The sequence below is a fragment of the Euprymna scolopes genome, chromosome 14, assembly GCF_053919585.1.
Source record: "Euprymna scolopes isolate OS-2025 chromosome 14, ASM5391958v1, whole genome shotgun sequence".
Taxonomy (NCBI): Eukaryota; Metazoa; Mollusca; class Cephalopoda; order Sepiida; family Sepiolidae; genus Euprymna; species Euprymna scolopes.
Genome location: NC_136495.1, coordinates 95954809 through 95977796, shown reverse-complemented (window position 1 = coordinate 95977796; position 22988 = coordinate 95954809). Strand labels below are relative to the sequence as shown.

The window sequence follows — 22988 nt, the reverse complement described above, 5'->3', positions numbered from 1 at the left end:
CTTTTTCTGCTTTTATTTTGTAGTTTTGGAATGTTAAGCTGTGGTGTTTGGGTGAAGGGTTTTTGTTTAGTTGTTTGCCATGTCCTTTTTTTTCAGTGCATTTTCCACCATCAATTTTTTTTAGGTGTATAGTGGGGTATTGGATTTATTTCCCATTAATTTTCCTCACCATGTCCTATACTTTCTTGTTAGGTGTTTTATTATTTAACTTAGATACATAATCTTGCCAGGTTTCCCATTTGGCTTTTTTGGTTATTTGTCATGCTTTTGCACGGGCTTGGCGGTAAATTTCTAAATTTGTTGTGGATGGATTTAACCTGAATTTTTTTAGGGCTTTTTCCAGTTTCTTGATTGTTACTTTACACTCTTTTGTGAACCATGGTTTATGCTTACTATTTTTCTTTCATGTTTTGAGGATTGTTTCTTCTGCTATTTTTATTAACCTTTGAGTGCACGTTGCTACTGGGTCAGGTTCCTGAAGTATTTCATTATTTATTTGTGTTTGGCAGAGATTCCTGAATGTGGACCAGTCAGCTCTCTTTAGTTGCCATTTTGGTGCTCCATTTTCTATTGTGGGATTGTTTGTTTTGATAATAATTGGATAGTGGTCACTACCACACTGTTCTTCATGGATATCCTAATTAAAGTCCATATAAATTGTCGGAGAGCTGAGTGTTAGATCTATGGCTGAGGTTGTTCCTGTAGGTAGATGTAGGTAGGTGTGTTTGCCGTTGTTTAGTATACATATGTCTGTAGTTACTAGTATGACTTCTATTATTTTTCCGTTGTGGTTTGGTTGTCTGTCTCCCCAAAGATGGCTGTGTGCATTAAAGTCCCTCAGGATTAGGAATGGTGCAGGGAGCTGTTCAATTAATCTATCTGAGTTTTCCCTAGTTTATATTTTGGTAAAATGTAGATCGAGCAGATTATGAGAGTTTGGTGTAAGGTAGCTCTTACTGCTACGGCTTGTATTTAGGTAGAGTTTCTCGTGGGGTATTGCTTTTTTTACCATAATGGTTGTACCGCCTATTGGTCTACGGTCTATGTGTGAAAGGTTGATTTTATTGTATCTTTCATAGTCTTTAAAGGATAGTTTGGAATTTTCCTTCAGTAGAGTTTCTTGTAAACATGATATTCGGATTGTATTCTTTGATTAATTGCTGTAGTTCTTCATAGTTTGGCTTCAATCCTCTACAGTTCCATTGTAGAGTTGCTATGTTCCTATTTTTTTTTTTTATTCTGTTCTGCCATTTTTATTTATTTGGGAGTGTAGGCTTACTTTTGTCCCTCTGATGTTCCACTGTTTTTGGCTTGTCTTCTGTTTGGACTTTTATTTCGGTTCTTTTGTTTGGGTATCTGGAACTAGAATTAGTATAGAACTTTATGTCCGTTTTGTTTTGGTTTTTCTTTTGTTTTGATCGTGATGGGGGTTTCTTGATTTAATGTTTCTGTTTGTTGGTTTGGGTATTCTGTTTCCATTTCATATTCAGATTCAGTTTGATTTTTAGGGATTGGGGTTCTAGTTCTGGAGTTTGAACGGGACCTTATAACTTTTGTTTTGATTTTTCTTTTGTTTTGATGGTGTTAGATAGGAAGTCTCCATTTCATCAGGTTCCGTCAAATTTTCTAATTTTTGTTTTATTGGTTTATTGTTTTGGTTTTACGAAAGTTTGTTCTTGGAGACATTGGCCTTTACCAGTTTTTCAATTAGTTGGTCGTATTTATCAGGCTGGTTGCTGGGATTTGTTTTTCCTGTAATTTTTGCATAAATTTTGTTTTTTATAACTCCTTCCACTATTGTTTTCGCTTCTAGGTAAGAAATATTTCGTTTATGTTTTGTGGCTAGGATTTCTTTTTCAATTTTCCATCGTTCAGTTTTTGGAATAGGCAGGGTGCTCGCCTTGGCAGTCTGTACATTTGGACTCACAACATTCTTGTTCATTGTGACTTGTTTCTTTAGAACCACATTTAGCGCATGTGGGATGACCTCTGCAGGCATCTCTATGGTGACCGATTTTTAACAGTTGAAACATCTCAGAGGATCTGGGATGTATATTTCAACTGGTTCTATGGTCTAGCCAATTTTAATTTTAGGTGGAATTTTTGGAGTGTTAAATGTAATATAAGTATTGGTTGGTATTTTTTCTGAGTTTTTCTTTATATAGATTCTTTTATAATTAATGACTCCTTGTTTACTCAGTTCGTTCTGGATTTCTTCTGGTGAAGCAAGTGATAGTTCCCGGCTTCGGATAACTCCTTTAGATTGATTTAATTTATTGTGTGGGGTGACTTAAATGTTAATATTATGGAAAGTTTTTATGTTTTTTTTAAATTTAAGCTTTAGTTTTATTGTTTCAATTTCAATTACTAGGTTACCATCTCTTGTTTTTAGGAAAGTCTACGTTTTCCTCACTTTCTGAGTCTGATAAAGCACGTTTGGTTTTTTGTTTTGTTTTGACATAATTATGGATAAAAGTTTCATTGCCTGTGTTCCCCACCCACTTTGGAGCCTGATATTGGGACTTGTCAAGGGGGAAACCCATTCGCCTTGACAGAGTCAGGGTTACACAGGCAGTATACTCAGTCAAGTAAGAAATACCGAGCATCTGTCGTTACCCAATTTTCACTACACAAATATAGCATGAAAAAAGTTGTGATTGCAGTCATGTCAGAATTTGGTTCTACACTTTCTGCTGATTGACCCTTGGCCAACGCTTTTAAACGTCTACTTTGGGGTGAGGTTTTGTTGGTTTCTATGGTTTTGTTTGAGAGGATTTCTTTTATTGATTTTAAAATTCCCAGTATAGTCCAAACCATTGATAGTAGACGTAGGGCTTGACCTGACCAGCCGATTGATCGGATCGGGCTCCTCCGACTGCCCGTCTAACCAAGGCCAAAGTGATGTGTTGGGAAAAGGAGGCTTATAAACTTATCCCCCAAGACCTTCAATCACCACGATTCCATTCCAAGGTGTCACGGGTCACCACCCACGGCCAACAGGTGGCCCCATTGAGGGACTTTTACCCTCTGCAGGGGGGCAGTCGGTGTATTCTAATGCCCCACCAATAGGGCTCATTAATTTAAGAGTAAAAAAGAATGAAAATCATTTCAATAACACATCAAATTATAAATAATAGTGAACTCTTTTACAGACAATACCGGAATGACATTTTAATAAAATGCTATAACAAAACGTCAAACGTGAAATAAATTTGTCCTGCAGATAAGGTCCTTCTTGGATCTAGTTGTATTAATATGCTAAATACTAATAAATCACATATAAACAAATGGAACAGAGACATCAAAAGTGTGAGTATGACTTGGATGACAACTTGAAACTTGACACGGCACTGCCATAACAATCAACAGCTTGGTAAAATACAGTTTTTCTTTTTTTTTTTTGTATTTAAAAAAAAAATTTTTTAATCATAAATATAGATTTTTTTTTTTATTGGGAATTAGATTTAGAAGCTGAACAAACATCTATTTAAAAATTTAAAACAATTTTTATCATAAATACCCCTATTCAAAAAATAGACATTTTTTTAAATAAATGATATTTCATTTAAAGAAAAAAAATTATTTAGGATAGCCAATTTTATTGCGAAAGTATAACATTCAGTTGCATTTCATCGAGCTAAAAGCATATGACGTGACTGCTATTATCATTATCAGCTTCAAATGTGACATTGCTGACAGGAGTGATTAAAGTGAGCAACTTTTCAAAATGAGCAAATGAGATACATTGGAGAAGATGATAGCAGTTTTTTGTCTGTTCACATGCCTTGTCGATCTCTTCTTTCCGAAAAAATAGTCAATGGTCCTTATTTAATCTGTATGAGGGTCATTTCAAAAGTAAATTTTTTTAAACTCAAAAAACTTAAGCAAACGAGCAACCATTTGTGCTCCAGAATTTTTTTCTACATAACATCATTCTCAACAATGCACTTTTGCCAGGAATTCAATGACACATCTCTACTTCTGACACACGCCCATGATAGAAGTTGCTTTCTTAGTCTCACACTGTCAATATCTGCAACAGAGATGAAACTTTCAGGACATGAATGCACAAGTTCAGTCATCATAACAATGCAATTTGTAATCCCATCTGATCCAGAGGTTATGTATTCTTTAACAGTTCTAACCTGAACTAGATTATTGTCAATATTTGACACCATGTTCTTCCTTGCTTTGATATCTATCAAGTCTTCAGCTACACAATAGGAAAAGATTCATATATTATTTTTAGGAATCCTTTGAGATGAAGCGTCATGCATTCATTTTTTTGCAGACTGTTTTCCTCATCTTCATTGTTGTTTCACCATCTGAAGAAGGCCAGAGGATGAATTGGCTGAAACGTGGTGAAACAACAGCAACTATGAAGATGAGGATAAATGTGTACACGAAAGAAAAGATTTCTCCCACAAAAGTTAGGCTGATCGTTCCAAAAAACAGTTTTATATTAATTACATTCATCAACGAATACGTGCGGATAGCCACTTCAAAACATCCAATGTACTTGTTACCAACACTGGTGTAATTCAAAAAGCAGATAAATTTATGATATGGATCCAGATTGACTAATACTTTAAGAGTTTTTCTAATGTTAAAGACAAACCACACTACTGTTGAATATAGGGCTTTTATAATGATTAGGTTCTTCACAAGGCTTAATAATCTTGTTGGTAATCATCAATTTCAGCATCTACATCAGCCTTCAGAGTTTGCAACATAACTTCCTAATCATGAGAATGCAAACAGGTTTAATGAATGTATTCTTTCTAGTGTTTTCTAGAATGTTCAAATTCTTTCACTAATGACTACGTTTGGAAAACTTAAAGAGAGCAGCCTTAATATTCATAGTCTTGTGTAAAAAAAAAAAAAAACCCCAAAAAACATAAGATCGAGTATGTTAGTTTATATATTTATAGGAGTGTGGCCAATAGGAATACTGTGACCAGAATATTTGTAGTCATCTGATAGCTAACACTAATGAATTGCATATTTGAAGAGAGAGAGAGAAAGAGAGAGTGAGAGAGAAACGGACAACAAAAAAGAAAAAAAAAAAATGAATGATAAAGATTAAATAATTAAATGTAACTTACTTTCCCCAGGTATCATGACCATCACAGGTCAGAGGTCGTAGTTCATCAAGTGGGTACGCATATTTCATATAACCCTCATATGCATGATTGAACATGTCTATTACTCGCTGCCTGAACAAAAGAAAAGAAATAAAATGTTGTTTAAGATTGAACTGTGCAAGTTGCATAATGGTTATTGGTATCAATTGTGGCACTGGTATGACAGGTTCAAGTTCTATCAGAACCGTTGAGTCACTTAACCTCATTCTCTTTGGAAAAGGTGTGAATCCACATTTTGTCCTGCAAAATATAGCAGAGTAAATTCTTCAGTCTTAATATAGGGTGTTCTTTCAGAAGCGGAAAAATTTTGATTAACATAAATCACAAAATATTTTATTATACAAATATGTGGTTTATTCCAAAGATTAATTTTTGGCATTTATAATTTAAATACAATTTCAGGCATATGACTCATGCGTATATGGCGTAATCTAGCTCAAATTTTCAAACTATGCATTAAATTAGGCTGTATTTTTGCAATAATATGTCAAGTGGTCTATTGTGTCTGGTTAGGTTATCAGTGTAGATATGGGACTTTACAAATCCCTAAAGAAAATAATTTAATGAGGTTAAATCGCACAAACAAGGTGGCCTGTTGACAGGACCATTTCATGAGATTATTTGTTCAAATATTTCAGTAAATTGATCAGATCGTGCATGGTGTGGCATGTGATGCTGTCCTGCTGAAATCATACAATGAATTGCCAAACCAAGCTGAACTAAAAATAAAGTTGTCTCAATTTAAAGTTTGTCACCGCTAAACAAAAAACCTATAAAAAGCAACCAAAATTAAGAAAAGAAAAAAACTGAAATAATACCAACCCTTAAATGCATGCAGAGAATAACTCCTCTTCATTAACCATTTCACTGAATAATTAAAATGCCATCTTATTACTAGGAAACTTATCCGCAAAAATTAAAAAAAATTCATTAGTTTAGTTTGTTTTATGGCATATCAATTTTTTTATTTTATTTTGTTCATTGGGTATCGCACCTGCCATCTCATACAACCAGGAAATCTTTTAAGATTCTTACCGTCCTTTTAAGTGCAATTGTCTGAATCTCTCTTGCACTTGGTTCACTGAGTATATTTGCCAGGCAATTTTCAAGATTCTTTTTCATGAGTTCAGTTGCTTCTATAATTACTGAAATGATGGATATCTTCCAAGATTGCAGTTTCTTTTCATGTCGTACATAAGACATTAGCATTTTGTTATCTTTCCCTCTCAGCTCCATTTAACCCAGCATCATTGGGAGATACTAACTTCTACAAAAGGTTGTTTCTTTCTTCTTGCCCCATATAATTATGTCAGTTTTAATAACTCCATTTTCTAGGTAAGTAACATTTAGAATTGCATAATCATACCAACCATTTATGCTGAATAAAATTGTTAAATGTAATTCTATAGCTAAGATAATTATTTTATATTCCTTGAATAAATTGCTCTTAGAAGGAAATTTCACAGCGAGAGTGGGAACATTAACTTAAGATAACATTACTTATAAAAGAAAATTTTAGAGAGGATAGAATTTTAGAAGAATTAAGTTGAATAATAGTGGTTGGGAATGAATTTATAATGTGGCATGACTAGCTGACAGATCAAATTGAGCCTCTCTGATCACTCATCTAGCCATAAGTAACAGCTAAAAGTGGACAATGGCTCAGTCACCATGATCCCATCTTAAAGCATCACAAGTCACTTTCCATGGCCTATAGGTGGCCAAGTTTTCAGAGAGGGGGTTACAGTCATGGCTGTGTTGACAGAGCGGAAATAAAATTCATATTCTCTGCTTCTTCATACTTTTTCATATCTTTTGGAAATAATCTATCATATTTACCACCAAAATTAATTTTAGCTGAATAATTAGATATTTGATGAAATATATGAAAAATTTTCTTGAATTGGTGAAAAAATCTATTTTGTAAACAAGTTTAAAAAAAAGAATGGGTAAGAAAGGTGTATCCTCTGCTTCTCGCAGCAGAAGGAGTTTTTTTTTAAAGTTGTAAAATAAATCCACTTTCCACTGCAAAACTGTTATACTCAATTTGTTACAGAAATTGTGGTGAACATCCCTGTGCACCCTTGCTCTCAAAAACTGATCCCTAATATTATCATTTTGCATTAGAATGGATTTACTTTTGGAGGGAGAGGCCATTCCAAACAAAGCATGAAACCACTTGATGTAAGGAACTAATAAGAATGAAAGATGATTATCGCAAAGATAGGAGATGCTTATTTGCCTTAGTCTTGAAAAGACAAGCGTTATAGATAGGAAGAAAACAGTAAACATGAAGAGAATTCCACAAGTTTGCAGTTCTTGAAAAAAAAAAAAAATGCTACAAGTTTGCAGTTCTTAATAAAAAAAACCTACAAGTTGATAGTTCTGTAAAAAAAAAATGCTACAAGTTTGCAGTTCTGTAAAAAAAAAAATGCTACAAGTTTGCAGTTCTGTAAAAAAAAAATGCTACAAGTTTGTAGTTCTGTAAAAAAAAAATTCTACAAGTTTGCAGTTCTGTAAAAAAAAAATGCTATAAGTTTGCAGTTCTGTAAAAAAAAAAATGCTACAAGTTTACTACATGGTTTACTTCTACTTGTGCAGCTGCCATTGCTTAAAGGCAGCATGCATACCACAGATTTATCTGACATAAGTCCAGTACAAAGAGACAAAAGTTTATAGAAGCTAAAAATAATTGTAAGAAAGAAATAGTGACAGCTAAGAGAGAATATATCGAAACCACCAGAAAACGCATTTAAGTGCAGAAATTAAGGACTCGTGATTTTTGGAAAATCTACAACAGTGTAGTAAATAGTTGGCGATCAAAAATTCCCCCACTATCCAACAATCATGTGAGGACATGTTCCTTTTAAAATATGAAGAAATTATGATTTTTTACACAAATAATATGGTTATCCAAATATAATAAATATAAAATATAATAAAAGTATTCATTAATATGATTAATACTTAAAATATATAATATAAAATATAATAAAAATATTTATTGATAATGAAATAAATTAAAATAAAATATTATGTAATAAAATACAAGAAATATTACTTTAAATTTTGAATATAAAAACATTTTTTAAACATTTCTGGAGACGTCTAAAAATAGAACAGAAAAAGTATTTCATTTTCTTGGTTTCTAGAACATTCTGCAGCGACAATATAAATAGCTGTCAACTGCTTCTGCTAGTTAGTTATATGTAGAAAACACTGGCGACTTGGTAACTTCGACCATAAAATCAAAAGAAATAACTTCCGGTCGTTAAAAGTAGAATTCTGAACAACAAGCTGAATAGAAATCATCTTAACCAAGAAAACGGACACTATGGTAAATATAGATTTTCGGAATCTTAGTTTACCAAAGGTATTATATCGTTTAGATATTATCAACTATAAATTGGACACTAAGCTAGACTAGAATCTAATACTGAATTATTTCCCTTTGACCATTCCATTCAGAACCTGTAAAATAGTTTCTGTTTGTATTTTCTGTTTAATAAATTTTTATTTTACTTTCTATTTTGAATCTATATGATTACTGTGTTTATATTCTAGAGTAAACACAAAATACATGACATGCGGCAATCAAGAAGGTTAACATGCTTGCTGGTCGGGTTGCTTCAAACCCTACATTGGACCCAGCAAACCACTCCTTCCTTGATTTTCCTTTGCGAATAGACACCACACTAGATGATCTAAAAATCACCACTTGTGGACCTGATCTCATCCTGGCTGTGCTATTAAAAAATGCCCCACTGAGATTGCTCCAGTCCTCTCCAAACTTTACAACAAATGCCTTAACGAATCTTGCTTTCCTGACTGCTGGAAAACTGCTTCTGTGGTACCAGTTTACAAAAATTCTGGCAAAAGAACTAACCCATTACATTATCGCCCCATTAGCCTCCTCCCACTTTTCACAAAAATATTTGAATCCATAATTAATTAAGCTCGAGTCCATCACCTTACAGCTGTTAAACTTCTGACCAACAATCAATATGGATTTAGGCAAGCCTGTTCTACTGCAGATATCCTAACTAATCTCTGAACATATATATTATACACTGGACAAAGCAGGGTAGGTAGGGTAGTAGTCCTAGATATATCTAAGGCTTTTGACAGGGTATGTGACAATGGGCTTCTCAGGAAAATCAGATCATATGGTATCACTGGACGAATACTTAACATTATTAAATCCTTCTTAAATAAGAAAAGTATCCTGGTTGTCCTCGACGGTCTAAACAATATGATATAAATGCGGGTGTACTTCAAGGATCAATCCTTGGACCTTTATTATTCCCTGATATGGGTATATTTGCTGATGATACCACACTAAAACAGGCACAAGGGGAAAACGAATGAACACATATCTAAGGATGGTAGAATGGAGATAAAAATAATAGTCACATTCAATACTGCCAAGACTAAACTTGTTTCCTTCGATAATTACAAGAAACCTTCTTAAGCACCAATAGCTATAACTAAAGCTACATTATCTGAAAGTACTACTTTCAAACTCCTCAGCTTATCGTTTACAGGAAACAGGAGTTGGAACAGATACATTGAGAGCATTGTGAAGGCTGCTGCTGCGAAAAAGAAGAAGATAGGCTCTCTGTACCATTAGAAAGTTGCCTGAAAGTATCCTGTACAAGACCACCATTCACCCATGTATGGAGTATTGTTGTCACATTTGGGTTGGTGCATCTGCTACTCCTAGATAGGGTTCAAAAGAGAGTTACCAACCTGATAGGTCCTGCACTGTCATCTAAGCTTCAACCTCTGTCCCACTGACAAAATGTTCCAACCCTCTACTTGTTTTACAAGTATTTTAATGGTTGATGCTCCAACAAACAAGTTCTTGTACCCCTTCGATGTAAATATTCCTATCAAACCCGGCAAGCAGCAGAATCCCACCCCTACACAGTAGAGATCCCTAGATGTAAGGTGGCCTTCTACTTTAATAGTTTCTTCCTCAGAACTGGAATTCTCTTCCGGGTTCCTGCTTTCCCAACTGTATTGACATGCAGAAGTTCAAGTGTAATGTGAACAGACATCTTGCTGCTCAACTCCCTACATAGTATCCCTTCAACTTATGTCCCTGATAGTAGCCCTCTACATCAAAGTGGCACTGTGTCTTGTTTGGTGTAAAAAAACAAAAAAACATTTTCTTTTTATAAATGTCAAATGCGGACCCAAACCTCACATTTTTTGTATGAATAAAATAAAATTATTTAAAGAACTATACTTTGATGCACTATATACATTAATAGATTTTTTTTCATTCATTTACAAATGTCAAGTCACAAAATGCATTTTTATGACTTCTTGGATTTTTGGCTTCAGTCAAGGGTCGTCATATGTCAGGTCATGTCATATGCTACTGGTACCATGTAACCCAGTACTACCTGCCTCATGGTCGGGTCACTGGCGACTAAACTGGTTCCCCCACCAGACTTGTTTGGTGAGGAGGGCGGCTAGTCTCCCTGAAGGATTAAAAATAAGACCTTCCAAAGGGCGAATGAACTCTTTTTCTGGGTCAACGGCCAACTAGCACCATGTATATTTGTGTGTGTGTATATGTGGATTGGGGTAGAGAGGGCTCCCGTAAGCCGTGGTGAAGGCAACCTTTCTAGGAGAAGCAAATCTCTGATTTAAAAAACCATAAAGCGGAAGACCAGTACCCGCATTAAGCTGGTCTGCAGTTTAATTTGTTGCTGGTTATCTTGCTCTTGCTTGTTGCTGGATCTCAACATTTTGAACCGAGAGTGAGACTTAGCTGTCGTACAAAGCTAAGACTCTTTAACATCATATTTGTATAGATACTCCCTCAGACATTTGGGCTCATGGTTTTTAAATGTCTGAGGGAGTGGCACTCGTCTGACAAGACGTTGCAATCATCATATATATATATATTGAAAAAAAAATCAATTCCAAATTCTATCTCAACTTATAGTTTCAATCAAAGAACACCTTGTCAGAGTTGGCAAGGTGTTCTGATTCTCTTGAGGGTTTAGTGTTATGCTATTAGCTACTATATATTCTTCTTTTGGATTGTGCTCTGTAGTCCTGAACTTGCTGCCTCAGAATTGTGTCACGGTCATATTTTCAGAGTTCTGTATTGGCTAAGTATTGTGATGTTCCTAAGTTTTATGTATTCCCTAATTAGATTAGTAACCTCTGTCTACTGCTAATGGTTTTATAACCATGGCTTAATAAAGGGGGAAAAAAAATTTAATTTTTATGGTTATCATACAAATCCAATGACATAATCAAACCTAGATGATTGACGCCTTTGTTGATTATGCTCCATGATTACCATAACATTTTACTATTCTTTGGACTTCTGGATAAAGCATCTTTAGGGATTAAATTTTTGTTTTATTTTGGCATTTTTGAACGTTCATTATTCAGATGTTAAAAATCGTTAGCTTTAATGACATTCAGCATTTTTTTAAGAGGCACAGGCCATCAAGTTTACTGGCATCAGCTAAACAGTCCAGTCAGAATTGGAACCATTAATCTAAATTCCAGAAATCTGAAATTACTATTCCAAATTTGGAAAGGTTATTTGGGGGTGTTAAAACCACTTTACTTTTATTTTTTAAGTGGATATAAAAAAAAAATGTATTTGCTAATCTATTTTTACGACATGTGCCTTAAGTTTCAGACTTTTTTTTTTTTTTTTTTTTTTTTTTACACATAGGAGCACTTTTATTAATAATACACACATGAAACTTTTATTAAAATACACACATGAAACTTTTATTAATAATACACACATGAAACTTTTATTAATAATACACACATGAAACTTTTATTAATAATACACATATGAAACTTTTATTAATAATACACACATGAAACTCTAGTCCCCTTCGAAGTAATGCACTTGTTGAACTGTTCCAACATCTTCTGAAAGTCCTTTTGTGTGAGCGTGTCAATGACCCTCGTTACAACATCTTTCATTTCCTCAATTGTCTCATAACGACAGCTTCTAAGGTTTTCCTTGAGCTTAGGGAATAACCAAAAGTCATAGGAAGCAAGGTTTGCGCTATAGGGAAGGTGAGGAACTCTCTTGATGCCAATCTTGGTCAAATAGTCTGATCTTTTCTGAACATCCTTCGGACAAACTTCACACAAATCCTCTGCATCTTTAGTTCCTTGTGAATAATTGTGTGTACAGTTCCCACATTGACATCAAACTGTGCACTTATTGTCTCTATAGACACACGATGGTACTTATCCATGAAATTATTAGGCCAATCAACTCTGGTGTTCTGAATTCCTTATTCCTTCCACGCTTCCCATCATTCCTTACAACCTCCCTGCCTTCCTTGAATCTCTTATGCGACTGAAAAACATGCTAGATTCATGCAAGATACTCCAAGAGCAGTCTGAAGCATTCCATACGTTTCTGTGGCATTTTTCCAAGTTTAAAACAGAATTTTATTGTATATCATTCTTCTAAAGTGTCCTCACGTCCAGATTGCATTTTTGAAATTCACCAGTTGTGACAATCAGGCTTTAGCAGGATGTATTCCAATTCCTGCTGTAGCTGTTCATTCAAACATGTATAGCAATAACATACTGAATTCTCTAGAGCCTACAATAATTTTAAATGCTTGTACAAAAAAAAAAAATAAAAAGAAGATCACAATAACTTCATGTGATATCAACTTGTCATCACAACAGAAAACAAGTCATGTGCAACAATATTCTAATTCTCTAACTTGTACATAACTGCTATGAATCTGAGAAATACTATTAGACAAGTTGTGTGAAAAGATGTACTTCTCGTTTTGTTATAGAAATGTTATATTGTTATCTAATGACAAGTTTTGATAAGACCAAAATTTTGCCAGCATAAATTTATGTTTTAACTTATTTTGTAGCATTTATTTATTTCATAACACAAGTAGTGCTGAGTTGCTAAGTTAGAACAACACAGCAGACATCTTTAGAGTCTCGATAATCACTCAAAATCGAAATCCACCCAAGACATGACACTATAACATTTATTGGGTTGATTTCTATTTTGTTTCGTTTTTGATTTTTGAGTGATTATCAAGACTCCAAAATGGAGGCCATCTTGTTCTTAGAACGACGTTTTAACTTAGCAACTCGGCACTACTTGTGTTCCAAAATAAATAAACGTTTTACAATAAGTTAAAACACAAAAACTCAACCAGGTAGGTAGAAGAGTAACTTACTGTTAACTGGTAACATTTATTGGTGCAACTACACAATAGTAGTAAAATTCGAAATTTTTTTAATATTGAATTTCTACTTAATTGTGATGTTGCAGTAATGAATATATCCAAAAATTACAAAAAATGATAAGGTAGTAAAAAAATTATTAAAAACTTTTTACGAAAATTAGCGAAAATAAAACTTTTGGCAAAAAAAGAAAAAAAAAAAATATATCGCAGAGTTCCAAAGGGAGGTAAATAGTGTAACTATTGCAATTTAAAAAAAAATAAATTGTGCATTTTGCATAACTGGATTACTCCCCTTGTTATTATGTCACATCTTTCCAAAGAAATATGGCGAAGGTTTTTTTTTTACGATAAAGATCAAAAACTTGTGTTTCTTAAATTAAATAATGCGGTAATATTTAAGTACTTCTGACATTAAGTAGATATTGCTTTTAGTTGAAATTGACACAAAAAGTTAGTAGATACCATTGTTTTTTTATCACTTTTTTGTTTTCAGAATTTCACTATTATAATGTAGTTACACTCGTTTATTGTAAGAAATTCTGCAGAAATAAGCAGGCACCTCATTGGTCAGTTTGACTGGCCATGATTTTGTTTAAACCTATCAGATTGATTGTTGTTACTAAGTGCCAAGGGTATTTTGGCACTATCTTCTGTTTCAGGTTGCGCTAGTTTTCATCAAGACAGCAGGTTGAATGGACGTGGAAACTCATCTCCTTATTTGAGGTTTGGAGCCTCAAAAAACCTTTTGTCTCCTTGAGATGTCTTAATGCCCTAACGTAGGGCGAAATGTTATCATTTGCAAACACTAATGTCCTTATGTCGGGCGAAATATTATATACTTCACACATGGTTGTGCTCTACGATTGGACTGACTTTCATCATTACTTACTCTGAGATGATTCTTATGGTTTATGTTTTGACCTGCCACTTGTCCGCCATTCGGACAGTTTTTACAGTGAACTCCATGATGACTACCGGACTCAAAGAATTCATCCTTGGAAAGCATCACTTCAACACATCGACTTGCTGCAGCTATTCTTTGAACAGCGTGGAGACTTGAATCCTGCAAATGCGAAGATAAACATGGACTATTACCCTTTATGGGTGTTACTAGCTCTGTTCCACAGAAAGCTAAAGATGGCACATCTTTTGCAATTGGATCTTTTTACTTTAATAAAATTTACGTTCAAGTTTAAAGGTGATTTCCGTTTGCTTTCTTTCATTCTGTCAAGGACAAAACCAAGGTGGGAAATACAACTCACATTATTTGTTATGTATTGTTTCTTGACCACTTTTTCGTTTGTTGCTTCACGTCCCCTGCTACTATGTGTGGGGCAAGAGCCAACTGATAATACATACACCTTACACGCTTTCTCTCTCCATGGCCTGGATTGACTTTCTTTCTCTCTCTCTCTCTCTACAACAATAGACTTTCCCTCTATGCCACAAGTCCCGCAACAACCGACCAGCGTGAAACAAACACGCATGATGACCCTACTTTTTTTAAATTAATTGTTTTGAGCGAGACGCGAGTTTTATTTGATAATCAAAAAAAAAAATGAACTTTTCAACAAAGAAAAACAACAAGTAAACTACTACCGACAAGAATCTCAACAAGCAACAATGGCATTGAAACCCCTTTTCCCTCTTCGCGCTAACAGACCTTGTTTTTCCAGAACTCTTTTCCTTTTCAGGCAACCGGCACATCACCCCGTTATTTGACTAAACACAAGCAATGTTGGGTATACAGACGGCGAGGAAAAAGAGAATTTCTCCAGCAGCGGACGAACAACAATGACGAAACCCCTCGTCAGATTCGGCAAAGAAAAATAAACAATAAATTCGAGCTCGACAAACATTTTTCACTGTTTCCTGACATTACCCTGCAACAAACGTGAGGAGCACAATCACATACGCCTATACACATTCTCTCCCGCACAGCAACAGCAAAGAAACAATTACAAGACATCGCTATGAACACATAGGAAGAAGTTGAATCAACAGTATGAGTTGAGATGCACCACGCACACTGATTAACTCACAACTGGAAGTTGCGTTGACAGCCGGCAACTGGACACCCCCGTTCAACATAAACGAATGCTCAACAAGCGCCTGTACAGGCAATGTACACACACTACCGCAGACTCACTTGCGAAGACACCTGCAACTGCACACCCACCGTTCAATACGAACGAATGCACAACAAGCGCCTGTACAGGCAATGTATGTACACTACCGCAGACTCACTTGCGAAGACTCCTAGAGCTGCACACCCACGTCAACACAAAGAAAAATTTTCCTTCCAAACGAACAATTCACTTCACTTTCCAAGCAACTCGTTGCACACTCAAAACTCTTATAATTAATCCTAACTGTATTCTGTAAGTTTAATCCTCTCCTGAAACTAACAATCTGCTCTACTTCCCAAGCTGCCACTAACACTAATACAATACACCCAACTCAGATGGGTGTCCTTAGCTTTCAGCCCTTAACCTTCGTATGCTGACCGATTGGAAGTCATGATCACTAAACATCTGTTACATTTCTACCCCTCAGGCATGCATTAGTTTATTCTTATCCAGGTCGATACTCACTAACAACAGCCTGTACTTAGATATACAACTATACTACATAGAAATAGCTGTCCCTTCCTTAGCTTACCAATGTTAAATACAAAAACTGAACCTATACTCTAAAATGCAAAATACAACTTCCTGATTTTTAAACGAAAGCTGAAGATATCTTCATTAGAAATGGTAACATACTTACAATCTCCATATATTCGCATCTACTGGAAATATGCTCATATATCTATCTATTGTACTATACATACTGTATACGACATAGCTTATAATTTACTCCCAATTATACCTGTACTGTAATGTACTTCATATCAAAAATTACGCTACTTGTATCCATTGAATATACAACTTAACCCTCCTGCTATTTAAAATATCCAGAGCTTGTACAATTTTTTCTAGTTAATTCGTAATACCATATCATTCGGTAACCCATTATCCTATTCCTAAGCTAACAAAAATAAAAGGATTTTTTTTTTTTTTTTAACCTAAAGGAAAAAACAAATCATGTTAACTCCTTCCAACAGACCTGTTTGCAAATATAGCTGCTTCCACTGCATGAACCCTTACTCAGCCCCCCCCTCCAGTAACAAACAATGAAATAGCAATGCCCTGTAATCACTTTGAGGAGTATAGTTTTTCAGTTGATATATAACCCTTTTAAACTAACCCGTTAACATTAACCACCAACGCGGGGGCGCAGAAATACCTGGATTAGGACCCAGGCATGGGGAAAACCCTCTCGGTGCTGATGGACCCGTAGATCTTCCCAGGTCATCCATCTAGGAGAAGGAAAACTCTAAGGGGAGGAAGGCCTCTTCAGTCTTGGATGACAACCTTCCTAGAGCTGGTGACTCAAATTACCGGTCTACAAACCTAAACTGCTTAAGAAGGAGTAGATAGGCACTGCCTATCGCCCAGCTTCCATACTCCTTCTTTGCCTATTAGCTAGGCGTAGAAGTTGAATCACAGGGAGTCGACAGATCTTCAGTGGTCGATCTTGTTTCCTGACTAGGCCAATGACCGCCGTTTTCCCCACTCCGGACACATCCTCCCATCCCCTAAACTGGGCATTTGGGAGTGCTTTAATGCCATAATGCCAGTACAAGTAGATTGAGTTGACTATCGTCTGATGGGTTGAGCATACCAGATAGACAGTTCCTGGCTGCTGTTCCTGACTGGTAGTACAGGAGCCCTAACTCTTTGGTAGCGCTTAGAGCGGCTGCTCCATCAACAGTTGTATAATATCGGGTTGTTTGTAGTGCCATGTCGCGCATGGAAAGGGACCCTGCACTCATCCCCGGTGGGCTATCCCGAGGCCACAATCCTAGTAGATGGCAGGACAACTAATGGTCTGCTTGTGTTGCATGTCTGGTATTCTGCATAACCACTTGTTCAGCATCCCTTACCTAAACTGAAACTCTATAAAAAAAAAGAAAAAAAAAAAAAGACAGTACAATCAAAAATTACACTAAAACCAAGCCCAAACAAAACCAACCTGCCTTCTCCCTTTGAGGCTTGCATTTACGAACATCCGTGGGCTTAGAACTAATTTAAATGATGTTGAAGAATTTCTCCTAACAAACACCCCGGATATCTTAGCACTAAGTGAGACTAACCTACACTCCTCCATCCCCTCTAAGTACTTTAACATGCCTGGCTATCTCCCACTCTGCCGTAAGGACTGACAGACATATGCACGGACTTGGAGTCTACATTCGTAACATCCTCCCCTTGACTAGAGAAACAAAACTAGAATCGGACGATCAAGCCTTTATGTGCTTTAGACTAAACATACAACATAACATTAGCTACTTTTATTTTCTCTACTGCTCTCCCTCGACCGAGGACTGCACCATAATTAACAAAGTCTCTGACAGCATAGACACAGCACTCTCCCTCAACACTAGCGCACAAGCACATGTATTTGGAGACTTTAATGTCCACCACAAAAACTGGCTTGGATTCTTTACGTACACAGATGCAGCGGGTAGCACAACACATAGCTTCGCTCTATCTCACTCCCTATCACAAATGGTTAAGTTTCCCTGACTAGCAAGAAGAACACGCATCACCTCTAGATCTGTTTCTGACCACAGTTCCCGAGGATTGTATAACAAATGCTGACAGCCCACTCGGGAAAATGCTGATCATGCATTGATAATGGTCGAAATCGCCCAAAACTCTAGACCCAAGACTGAAGATATTATAAAAAGGCTGACTGGGAAGCCATCAGAGATGCCCCATGGGGAAATATTTTTTCTCTTCCTGCTGAACAGTGCGCAAATGAGACGACTGAATGGTTCAAAATGGCAATTGAAGCACATGTTCCCATGCGGAAATTTTATAGGAAGCCCCACTCTCCCCAATGGTTTACTTCTACTTGCGCAACTGCCATTGCTCAAAGGCAGCGTGCATACCACAGATTTAACCGACATAAGTCCAGTTCAAACAGACAGAAGTATATAGACGCTAGAAGTAACATTAAGAAAGAAATAGCGACAGCTAAGAGAGAATTTACGGAAACCACTAAAAAACGCATACAAGCACAAAAATTAGGAACGCGTGACTTCTGGAAAATCTACAACAGTGTAGTAAATAATGGGCAATCAACAATTCCCCCACTAACCAACAATCATGAGGTTGTTTGCTCAGCAACCGACAAGGCTAACATGCTTGCCAGTCAGGTTGCCTCAAACTCCACCCTGGACCCTTCCAATCACCCCCTACCTGACTTTCCTTGGCGGACAGACACCACGCTAGACGATTTAAAAATCACCCCTGCTCAGGTGCATGCTATCATAAAATACCTTGACACTTCAAAAGCATGTGAGCCTGATCTCATCCCAGTTGTGCTATTAAAAAAGTGCTCAGCCGAAGTAGCTCCAGTTCTCTCCAAACTCTACAACAAATGCCTTAATGAATCTTGCTTTCTGGACTGTTGGAAAACTGCTTCTGTGGTACCAATATTCAAGAATTCTGGTGAAAGAACTGACCCATCTAATTATCGCCCCATTCGCTTCCTCCCACTTTTCGCCAAAATATTTGAGACCTTAATTAACCATGCTCTAGTCCATCACCTTACAGATGCTAAACTTCTGACTGACAAACAATATGGATTAGACAAGTTCGTTCCACAGCAGACATCCTCACTAATCTCTGAACGTATATACCATTCATTGGACAAAGCAGGGGAGGGCAGAACGGTAGCTCTAGATATATCTAAGGCTTTTGACAGGGTGTGGCATGAAGGTCTCCTCAGGAAAATTAGATCATACGGTATCACTGGTAGAATACTTAACATAATTAAATCCTTCTTAGATAAGAGAAAAATCCAGGTTGTCCTCGACGGTCGTACATCTAAACAATATGATATAAATGCGGGAGTGCCTCAAGGGTCTATCCTTGGACCTCTATTGTTCCTAATATTCATTAATGACCTCCCCGACAAAATTGCCTCTGAGATGCTGATGACACCACACTCTATAACAGGCATGACAGGAAAACAAATGAACATATATCTAAAGAAATGGCAAAAACACTAGAGGATGACCTCCAGTCTGTAGTGGAGTGGAGACAAAGATGGATGGTCACATTCAATGCTGCCAAGACTAAACTGGTTTCCTTCAATAATTATAAGAAACCTTCTTTGCCACCAATAGCAATGGCCAGTGACGCTTTATCTGAGAGTACATCTTTTAAACGTTCACAGGAAACATGAGTTGGAACAATTACATTGAAAGCATTGCCAGGGCCGCTGCAAAGAAGGTAGGCTCTCTCTACCGTGCTACTAACTACTAACACCCGAAAGTATCCTGTACCTCTATAAGGTCACCATTCGCCCATGTATGGAGTATTGCTGTCACATTTGGGCTGGTGCATCTGCTACTAGTCTCTCGCTCCTAGACAAGGTTCAAAAGAGAGTCGCAAATCTGATAGGCCCTGAACTGGCATTTAAGCTTCAGTCTCTGTCCCATCGACGTAATGTTGCATCCCTCTGCCTGTTCTACAAGTATTTTAATGGTGAATGCTCTGACGAACTGCAGACACTTGTGCCCCCACGACGTAGACACCCTCGACAAACCCGACAGGCAGCTAAATCCCCCCCCCACACACACACACACACAGTAGAAATCCCTAGATGTAAAAGATCTTTCTACTCCAGTAGTTTCTTCCCTACAACTGCTAAACTCTGGAATTCCATTCCAGGCTACTGCTTCCCCAACTGTACTGATATGCAGAAGTTCAAGTGTAACGTGAACCGACATCTTGCTGCCCAAATCCCAACATAGTACCCCAGTAGTTGTTGCCCCTGATAGTGGCAATGTGCCTTGTTTGGAGTGAAAATGTAATAAAAAAAATTAAAAAAAAAAATATCAGCCCTAAAAAAAAGAGTAAACGCCTTTTCCACGCGTAAGTAAATACTTTTATGAACACACTGTTTTTGAAACAACCACACCAACAACAAAAACAGGACGAAAAGTCAATTGCCCAAAACATTACTTATTTAAAAAAAAAAAAATATATATATGTACACTTCATATTTTTTCCTGGGACGGGGAGTATTGTGCAAGCCTTTTCTTGTCTCACGCGTGCACACACGGCACATATGCGGGCATATGCACACACTTACATATATTTACGTTCACGTACATACACTCACATTCATGTGCATACACACATATGCACACATGTACGCACACATGGGCAATGTCACTTCCCTTTAAAGGAAATCCACACATGCGCAAAGACCACAGAAAACAACTACAAAAGCAAGAGACCTGAGCTGTTTCCTTCTTTTCGATTCGGCTCCCGACCCAAGCGGTCGACGGACCTACCGTTGCCTTCGGGGCGCACTTCACGTCCCGTGCTACTATGTGTGGGGCAAGAGCCAACTGACAGTACGTACACCTTACACGCTTTCTCTCTCCATGGCCTGGATTGACTTTCTCACTCTCTCTACAACAATAGACTTTCCCTCTTACCAGCTAACAGCGAGAGACGCACGCCAAACTAAATATGTGCTGTGCTGTACCCTTTCTTTTATTTGGTTCTTCATGAAATAAATTGCAGTTCGTTCATTTCAATTTAACGCGTTGTTCGTTTCTTTCTCAATTCAATTCAATTTTCCTATTTTGTACGCCTGGGGGGGGGGATATATATAATATACCACCAGTCTGCTACAGTGCTACACAGAAATAACTGAAGAACAGATAATGTTGTTAAACAACAACAGCATATTACAACTGGATATTTTTGTTTGAGTGCGTGAAGATAAAGAGTGTGGGGCAAATTATTGGGAACAAGTTACACGTCAGTTTTTACATTTCGAGTAGAATGCAATTCCTCACACATGTGTGGTAGCCATTACCGTAGACAAAGATAATGTGGCTTTTCTTCTTGTTATATACAATTGCTTATTAAGAATGAAATACAAATTAAAGCAAGAACGGTAATTGTTGAAATCGATTTAAAAAGAAATGTTATCTTAAGCAAAAACAATATTACGTACTTAACAGTCATGTCGAAAATAGTAATATTTTCAAAAAAAAATTACGAAAATTCATCGAGTAGAAAGTTTTTACGGAAAATTAGGGGAAATTGCATTTTCCCTTTATATAAACACCTTGAAGATTGCGAATGCAGGGGACATACTTATCTCCCTTTTCAGGGTTTGTATTACTGTACACATAGATGCGAAAAAGTTGTCAAAAAACAAATATATAACAAATAAATGTTATCAAAGGCAAGATAAGTTACTTTTCTACCAAACTGGATATATTTTTCGTGTTTTTATTCAATGTAACATGTTTATTCAGATCGAAAACCATACAGTGTTTACCGATGTATTTGAAAATTCAAGATGGCGTCTGATTCTCTCTTTAACACGGTAAGTGTGGGAGAAGATGTTATAAATAAAAAACCGGATAAAATACTGTTAAAAACTCGCTCAATATATGTTACCGTGACATAGGTTGACATATATTCGGCGGGTTTTTAATAGTATTTTATCCGGTTTTTTATTTATAACATCTTTTCCCACACTTACCGTGTTAAAGAGAGAATCAGACGCCATCTTGAATGTTCCAATACATCGGTAAACACTGTATGGTTTTCGATCTGAATAAACATGTTACATTGAATAAAACACGAAAAATATATCTAGTTTGGTAGAAAAGTAACTTATCTTGCCTTTGATAACATTTATTTGTTATATATTTGTTTTTTGACAACTTTTTCGAATCTATGTGTACAGTAATACAAACACGACTTTTGAATTGAATCCTTTATTTAATGTACAGGAGTAAAAAACGTCCACCTGAAGAAGGTCGAACGTTACATCGGCCGGAACACTGTGAGCAACCAAAATGAGAACAGGCTAACAGCAGTTCAAACAATACAGGAAAGCTTTCAAGATTTAAATTTTATATTTAAGAATTTTAATTAACATTGGATAACATTTTTATTTTCATGATTTCATCGAGTTTCTAATACAAAAAATACATAAACAAAAATAACAACGATGAACATCAGAAATAAAAGATATGTTCTTTTTACCTGTAAATACGTAGGTCTTCCTCAGTAATTTTTCTTACGTTACACCTATATCCAGGTGAGATAAAAAGAAAAACGAAGACGACTGAAAACAAGTAAACATATCTCCTATCTGGTGGGAAGCCTACGTTCATTCTCTGAGGAGGAAATGTGTTCGAGATATATTTTTTTTTAACCAAAATATCTATCACGCGCTACAATACAGACCAATATTTCACAATAAGACCCTAGATGAACAAGTTTTTTTTTTTTAATTTTAAAATTTATTATTATTATTAATTAGCTGTAACACATCACCCCCCCCCCCCCCGAACAAGTTTGTTGCAGTGGATCGAAAGGTGAAGGTATCAATTAACCGTACAACTAATAAAGGAGACACAGGCAAAGAGAAATGACAAACACAAGGTGTATCAGAATTTTTGTGCGAATTTTTGACACCCCTAACACGAAACTGCGAATAAAATATAAAAAACTCGTAATTTCAC

At 36.3% G+C, this 22988-nt stretch overlaps 1 protein-coding gene across 1 annotated transcript in view; it reads right to left on the bottom strand.

Annotated features, from left to right (window-relative positions):
* LOC145293175 (ER degradation-enhancing alpha-mannosidase-like protein 2) overlaps positions 1-22701 on the bottom strand; it is a 45310-nt gene extending 22609 nt beyond the window's left edge. Inside the window, exons 1-2 of the mRNA XM_080139644.1 lie at positions 22507-22701; positions 5106-5216 (exon numbers count right to left, since the gene is read on the bottom strand). Of these exons, the coding sequence (XP_079995770.1) occupies positions 5106-5216; positions 22507-22637 (242 nt within the window). The 5' untranslated portion in view covers positions 22638-22701. The remainder of the gene's footprint in view (positions 1-5105; positions 5217-22506) is intronic.
* Positions 22702-22988: the final 287 nt, after the last annotated feature.